This window comes from Anopheles marshallii, chromosome 3 (genome assembly GCF_943734725.1).
Source record: "Anopheles marshallii chromosome 3, idAnoMarsDA_429_01, whole genome shotgun sequence".
NCBI classification, from domain to species: Eukaryota; Metazoa; Arthropoda; class Insecta; order Diptera; family Culicidae; genus Anopheles; species Anopheles marshallii.
Window position 1 is genome coordinate 45032469 of NC_071327.1, and position 8130 is coordinate 45040598.

At 44.6% G+C, this 8130-nt stretch overlaps 1 protein-coding gene across 1 annotated transcript in view; it reads left to right on the forward strand.

The window, feature by feature from the left end:
- The window catches only part of LOC128712673 (myb-like protein P), a 106218-nt gene extending 103296 nt beyond the window's left edge, over positions 1-2922 (forward strand). The window contains exon 2 of the mRNA XM_053807561.1: positions 931-2922. Within this exon, the coding sequence (XP_053663536.1) occupies positions 931-2922 (1992 nt within the window). The remainder of the gene's footprint in view (positions 1-930) is intronic.
- The last annotated feature ends 5208 nt before the right edge of the window (positions 2923-8130 follow it).

Sequence of the window (8130 nt, forward strand, 5' to 3'; positions counted from 1 at the left end):
GACTCAGTGATGAAAGTCGTTGGTGGTTATTGTTGCCAGTGCCCTCGCCCTGCCCACCATATCCATCCCAGGTACGGGGTGAAGGGCAGTAAATGCTTCTACTCTCAGTGTGCTTCCGTTTGTATGTGTGTTTTTTTATATTGTGGACAGGATTTTACAGCGATAAATGTCAATCAGATGGTACGGCACGGAAGGATGGGATTGTAATTTCATTAGCCTACGACGTCGGCCTGCTGAAGTGAGTTACTTGCGACCGTGTTTGTGGTCCTTTCTGGATGTCAAAACATTTATGTGCCACACGAAACAAGCTTACGGTAGAATTTAAAATGAGGTGGAATCGGTGTGGTATCGTGGCGGGCTACGTGGAGCATCGTATGGTGAGATTTATTTTTCATCGTCATAGTAAAATCCCTACCCTGCAAGTACCTTCCGGTGCCAATATGTGCTGGCAAGGGACTCTAATCCTCGGTTCCGCAACAAAAAAACTGCCGCCTGCCCATTGCAAACATCAAACGAATTTATTTCGCTGAAACACTTTCGTGCGACGCGCCCGCTGACAGTTGAAAGCGCTTTTCGTTTTTCCACAAAACTCAGTTGGTAATGGAAGGCTTTTAACCTGGGGCCCAGTGAGTAATGGTGGTGGTACTTTTTTTGCTGATGATCCATTGAAGAACCCATGTCTAGGGGATCGCCTATAGAATGTCAAAAAGTCCCTAAGGCCCAGCCGGAAACGTTTTGTTCATCGCGCTTCCATCAACGAATTCGCAATAGAGTCCTCAGTCGCCCCCCTGGGTATGTCATCTTTCATTTGATAGGTACTCGTGTTTGGTGCAGTTGTGCGTGTTTTATGTACCAATCTTTTTGAAGTCTCATTTCACTAAGCGCTGCATGTTTTTGTTCTTTTCTGTTTCTCCATTTTCGCTTCTACAGACGAAAAAACACAGTCCAGGCCACATCAAGCGACCGATGAATCCGTTCATGGTGTGGAGCCAGATTGAGCGGCGCAAGATCTGTGAGGTGACGCCCGATATGCATAATGCGGTCATCTCAAAGAACCTGGGTCAGCGCTGGAAGCAGCTAAGCCAGGAAGAGCGCCAGCCATTCATCGAGGAAGCGGAACGTTTGCGCAAGCTGCACACGCAAGAGTACCCCAATTACAAGTACCGTCCAAAGAAGAAGCAGGTTAAGGGTGTTAGTGGTGGAGGCACTGGCGGTTCATCCAAGAACGGTTCATCTTCGTCCTCCTCCACGGGTGCCGGCTCACCTGCCCTGTCCACATCGTCGTCCTCCTCCTCCTCGACAGGCTCGCCCGAGTCCGTGTCGTCTCGGGACAGCTGTGGATCGTCGAGTAGTTCCTCTTCGTCGTCAACCTCGTCTGCCGGTGGTAAGTCACCAGCGTCTTCCGGTAAGCGCAGCCGAACCGCTAGCGGGAAGGTCTCCAAGGCTGGCGCTGGTAACGGTGGCTCGCTCAAGGCCAAAAAGCAAGTAATCATTGACGAACTCGGCCAGCCTACCATGGCTGCGGTAGCGACGGCCGCCACTGTGACTACGCTAGCGGCTCAACCCGACTGTTACTCGCTGGCGGCTACCCAACCGCTGCCAAACTCACCAGAGAGTGCTACCTTGTACGACGAACGGTCGCTGATCTCGCCCGAGCCCTCGTTCGGTCCATTCTCCGAAAGTACCCCGATCTTTATACGAACGCCAGATCACAACGTGTTCGTGGTGGACGAAAGTAATCACTTTGATCATGAAGCCAAAGGCTTCCTGTACGCGCACGGTACTACGCCAGATCTCACTGGTGACAGCGTGGGGAGTCCGCTGGGCCATAACGCCACCATTATCACCTCCGTCACCTCCGCAACTACAACCACCAGCAACAGTAGCCCGAGCGCGCTAAGTCACGGTGCACACGTGACGTCCTGCAACAGTCCACTTCCGCAGCATCACAATCAACACAATCAGCAACAACACAACAACAACAACAGTCTTCAGATCAACAACAATCACCTCCAGCATCAGCAGCAAACGACGCCGTCCGTCAAGTCCGTCTACACCGACAGCGACGGAGACTGCGTAAAGACGGAGAAGTACTACGATGACGATGAGTGCCCGAGTGATCGCTTTGGCGCCATGCTGGACGACAGCTGTTTGGACGGTGTTGCTGGTATTAACCGAATAGATGATTCGCTGGACCTTGGTCCTGGGTCGGTGGGTTCAACCGGCCCGCCCGGTTCTGGCGCGTGTTTCGGTGAGATTGTGGCCTTCAATGGACATTTCACGCTGACCGACCCAACTCAGCAGCAGCAGCAACAGCAGCAGCAGCAACAACAACAGCAAGCTCAGCATCAATCACAGCAGTCACATCACCTCAATCAGCAACAGCAGCACCGCGGCACACTAGCGAGCTTTAACGAAATCACCAATGGACAACAGTGCCACCAGCCGTTGCTATTGCAACCTTTCCAGTTCTCTTTGGCAAACCAACCGTTGGTTGCCAACAGCCTTCACCAGCAACAAAACCAGCACCAGCAGCAACAGCAGCATCAGAGCCAGCAGCAGTTCCAGCAGCAACTGCGACAGTACGGTTGCCAGCAACATCTGGTGGACTCGCAGGTTGCCGTGGAGAATATGGGATTGCCGCTGCTGGCGGAAGCTTCGCTCGTGCCCAACTGTCAACCTTCACCATCGGTGGACGGGTTCGGTGCCGCATCTCTGTCACTTGACGGTAACATCATCGACAGCAACAGCCAGACTGACGTGTTACCCATTCTGGACGATATGCTCGGTACCGCTAACATGGACTACTCCTTCGAGGGGCTCGAAACGGCATCGTCCTCCAGCGGTTCGCATCTTGAGTTCATCACCGAAGACAACAGTATTTTCCTGTCGGAGCCGAACCTGATCGGCTACAACGTTTAAGGCGACACGGAATCGGTGAGCGAACCCAAAATCCCCCAATTCACCATATACATCCACACACACACACAGTTACATATTAAATACACATGGCATAGGAGACGATTTAAACGCCCGTAAGCGTAAGCGAACTACTCTCCAGCATAAGTTGCCACAGGAAGACAAAGAAATAGGTAGCAACCATTTGCTGCTACCATTTATCACCTGGGAAATAAATGTAAGAGAATAAGATAGAGGAAGCGTGGAAGAAAGCAAGTGAAAACAAAGAGAAAAAATTGGGTTAAGAAAAAAAATAAGTGCTTTATCAAATGAGGTGCAAGATTGCACGAAGGCGTGCATGGGTAGCGAATGTAAGAGAACCGTGTAAAGGAGTGGATGTTTGTGCGATACATTAGAAATAACTAAGGAAAAAAACTTAAAAATAGCAGGAAAATTATGAGTAAAGTTTTGCAATATATAAGTATGAAGCAAAGAAAGTAAGTAAGCGAACACAAGTTAAGCGTAATAAACTACAAAGAGAAATAAAACAAATTGTCAGTAAAAACAAAAGAAATCAAACAAACACACTCATACACAAAGAAGCGATTCAGAGCTTAAGAGAAATTAGGTAAAACACTCAGAAAGAAAGTGATCGAAAAATGAAGGATAATTTAGGACGCGGGAATTAATACAGACGGGTGAGTGTGGACGTGTATTGGACGTGAGCGAGCATGTCGGAGGTAGTCGTTGGTGTTTTTGCATGTTTCATTTGCAATGCTTCGAAGATCAAGGATACGATCCGAAGGTTACGTTCGGGTGAGGATTGAATTTGTTTGTGTGAGCAAATTGGACAAACTGTGCAGTTCAGTAATTAAAAATAGCTCACGTATTTGCCGCTGTCAAAGAAAGCGTTAAAAAGAAGCAATTTAGTGGAATTTGAAAAATTGGAAACTGAAAGAAGTGAGTGTTTTAATTGAGTAAGATTTATTATTAAATCGCTCATCCTTAATTTAATTGGTTTGCTGTGGCAAATTCCGCAGCCAAACTTTTGCTAAAAATTTGTTGGAAAATTGGAAGAGGGAAATAAAAAGTTTTCTAGCGAACAAATGCATCTCGCTATGGAGCAGGACGGAATGCTGGTGTTTTTTCTTTGTTTCATATTCCTTTTTCGCTGGATTGTTGTCTTTCGGTGGAGCTGGAAGTGGATGTAATACAAGCTCCCGCAGGACAAAACATCCTTCCGGACAGTACAACTGAACCTCATCCAGGCAAACGTTCTTTAATAAAGGTGAAACAATTTGATTAATGTAATGCCCAGCATCCGGACCATGGATCAGCCCGGTTTGCTTTCCGGTGGTACGGCAACACGGTGGTGCCGGTAAAGAGGTGTTTTATTAAATTTCTTTCACGCTTCTACAAGCAGCACTACCACAGGCCGAAAGCTAATAGAAAATACACGCTCGCTGGTCAGGCGGTAGTGCACGATCGCAGCTACATTATCCTATTTTCGTCCAATTTCTGCTCACACCGGGACTCCCGACCAGAAAAAAATGTGGAAAAAAACATTCCAGATTCCGCTGCGAGTATCGAATCGTTTGAATCGTTTTCTACGATACTTCTGTTCCTTTTTCTTCGTTTGCAGTTCTACCTCTTGGCGCAAACATTTTCCTAGCAGGCACGGCTGTGTGCGTGTGTATCCTTTTTCACGAAATAATCGAAATTCAGCCACCAAAACGCGCCACGCCAGGATATGCACGATTCGGTTTTCAAGAAACGTAGAGATATTGAAAAAAATAGCCCCAAAGGTTCACTCGGGTACGGTTTATTATCCCTCGGTTTCGGATCGATTCCCTTTCTCGGGGATGGGTGGGTTGGCGGAAGGTGGCCAAGGGTAAAAAATTTGTTACTCTACATTGGCTTTTATTCGGTTTGGTGTGCCCTCAATCGAGAGCCAATCTCCAGATGGCCTCTCCATCCCTTCCCGTGTAGGGGTGGGGAAATTGCGTTCCACCCGTGTTCCCTCCCATCGCTCATCTTATCAGCAATGTGTTTTCCTATGCCGTAGCTTTTGCTGGTTTTTGAATCCCTCCTTAGCCAACATGTCCTGGAACGATTTTTCGTTCCACTTTTCAAATCGAGATACTTTTTTACCCTTCTGTCCGTGTGCTTTTTTTTCTCCCAACATTGGCAGCTCCGTTTCGGTATGGTTACCAAAATGGTTCGTTTTTTTTTGTTAGTTCGATTTCTTTCTTTACACTTCACGAATCACCAGAACGTGGAACGACCTGCAAACGGGGATGATTGAGCATTACGAGCAATTTCTTTCGTACGATCGGCCAGCTGGTGTGTTTTTCTCGCCTCCGGGATAAGGATTGGTTTGATTTTTCACCGTGTACCACCGTGCTCGATAAGCAGTGAAGGAAGAAATCCATTTTCCTGCCTGCACAAGGGGAGGGAAAGAAGAAACCCGGTGGAAGGACTTTTAACACACTTCAGCGGATGTTTGGAATGATGAGTTGAACAGCTAACCGGCAATAAGGTCACGATGTTGTCGGCTGGGTTCAACGTTTGAAGTCAGGATTTTGTTTACCGGCCTTTGAATGGTCAATTTATGAACTTATTTTTTTTTTGCTTGGTGAAATAAAGAAAACAACAACGTTGATACCACCCAAGATGTAAGGTGATTTTGTATACGGGAGAATTCCAATTCGGTTACGGTGGAAACGATCTTTAGCTAGTGATGAACGTGCAATTCCCAAGGGCAAACTTCCTCCGATCAAGTTCGAACATAAAACGCCACCTCAAACTGCTAGTTTTGTGTACAGAAAGGAGTAGTAGCATGTAAGGACTCTTTTTCCTCCCCTATAAGTATAGAACACCTTACTGTTGATGTTATGCATTATGTTAATACATTGTACATTGAATTATGTTAGCTAGCGTTAACTGTCCTTTTCTCCCTTTGTTTGTGTTTTGTTTTCATTCTGGCCCACGGTTTCTATCGATGTGACATGTGTTTTCTCATACCTCCCCGTGTGAAATGGGCTCATCTTGCCGATCACGGATCGTTAGAATAAGTGAGAGCAAATTAAAAAAAAACAGCAAATGGAAATTTTAACATTAACCTCCCTTAATGCATATACTTTAAACACACTGTTTCTATGTTTAGGAGCTACAATTACTCTGTAAGACGTGCACACTTTATAGCGGCGCATCTATTTGCACGCAATTCCACCCTGACCTCCTACCCACCCCTTCCTCCCTTCCTTCTTCCGCTGATACTCACCAACCCAGGTCAGAATAAGTGACCGGAAGTTAGGGCCGAAGCAGAAGGAAACACTAACAACTCCTGTACTTTAAATTAACACGAACGCCAAGGAGAGAAGATGACGAGCCGTGACGGACGGGTGAACTTGTAGATATGAAAATAAAGAAAATAAGCTGAATATGTGATTAAAAGTAATGGATTAAGGAAAAACAAGGCAAGCATACTGTACGCGGTGCGCCAAGCAGTAAAGGGAATGCAAAATATTTGCAGCGGAAGGAATGGTTTAACTATAATATTTGTGTACAGTTAGTGAAGCGTACCGCTTCGTACCGTAAGCGATAAGCGATTAGTGTGTAGGCGCCCAAAAGTAACCAAAATTTGGCAGAAAGTGACGCAAGTTATGGGGTAAGGGAACTGCAACAAACAAACAAAACCGCACCGAACAGAGGAAACCAATAAAACAAAACATTGAAACAGAAACTACATTTGGTGTAGCAAGTGTGCCAAAGCACTTGCAAAGTCCTATCGCGTTAATTCGTCAGCGTTAACGTAAGACAGTTCAAATGCTCGCTGGTAAACATACACACGTGTAAAAGTTTCCCTCCGTGGTATGTGAGTCCATGGTGCAGAAGAAAACAATGAAGAAACGGGCAGGAAAATTGCAAAAATTTCAACTATTTTATAAATGTTACCCTTTTCAGCTCGTCCTTGTGGACCACACGTAGTGGAGGTGAACAGACGAAACTAGTGAAACGAAAAAATAGAGCGAAAAACGGTAAGGCGACATTCAGAAACATACACAGCCAGACAAAAGTTACAACTGAAATTTTTCGTTCAGTTGGTTAGATAAGATTACTATTACGAATTACGGATACTATTATTACTACCGGTACACACACTATTATAACTCTATGATAATCGCAGCCATGTTTGCAACGAAATACCAAGACATCAATAGATCGCTTTACAAATGTTCTCCTTTGATATTTCTGTTTATTTCGCTTGTCTCTATCACTTCTTTCTTACATCAACCGATGACTGTATAATGGGGCTCATTTTCTGCGTTTCTCTGATTTGATGATTTTTGGTTGGTAAGCCTAAGGGTTTTTTTCGTTTCTACTTATTTTAATGCGTTTTACAGGTATTCTTCATTTAGTGTTTTATTCGCAAGAGGAAAACATGTCTAAAAGTTTGGTTTGCATTGCTACTATTCCGTGCCGCTTGCTTTGATGTCGATTGTCGTTTCAATTGAAATCGCTTTGAGGAAAATCGATCACGCTAATTATGGCTTTGTAGGTGAACATTTCTTTTACAAAGTTCCACAATTGTTGGAAGCAATTGGAGGATGCTTAATTATCGGTGTTTATTTTAAATTTTCGGCTTCAATTTTTAAAATCAGCTTCTATGTAGCAGAGAAAGCAAATCTGATGTGTTCTTAATGGTTATGGTTACAATGGTTACATAATTTGGTTACAAATAAAATCAACCTCTTTCGTTTTGTTTTTCATTCATGTTACCCCGGCAGAACTAAATATCAGGGAACCCATTTCGGATGCAAATAATAAAACCACTCAGAGTTCCGTACAGAGGCAAAAGCTCTGACAAACAAAAACATGTAGAAGCTTTTAAATACAATTTTTGTACCATTTTCCTATGGAAGAAAGCAGAATCCTCCGAGAACGGTGTTTGAAATAGCATAATGGAAAAATCAAACAAGTCATACATGAATACATCGAGAAACGACCAGAAATAGAATAGTAAATCAAAGCACAGCTTTCGAAAGCGCAAAAAAAATTAGCGAAACGACGAAACTACCCAACACTTATTTATACAACATAACTCGCAAAACGTCACAGCAATATGTTCCGAAAAGCAGAAATATATCGCACAGTATGAAAGATTCACACGAACAAAAATAAAAACAAAAGCGAACTCTGTGCGCACATTTTAAACGTCGCTTTCAATTA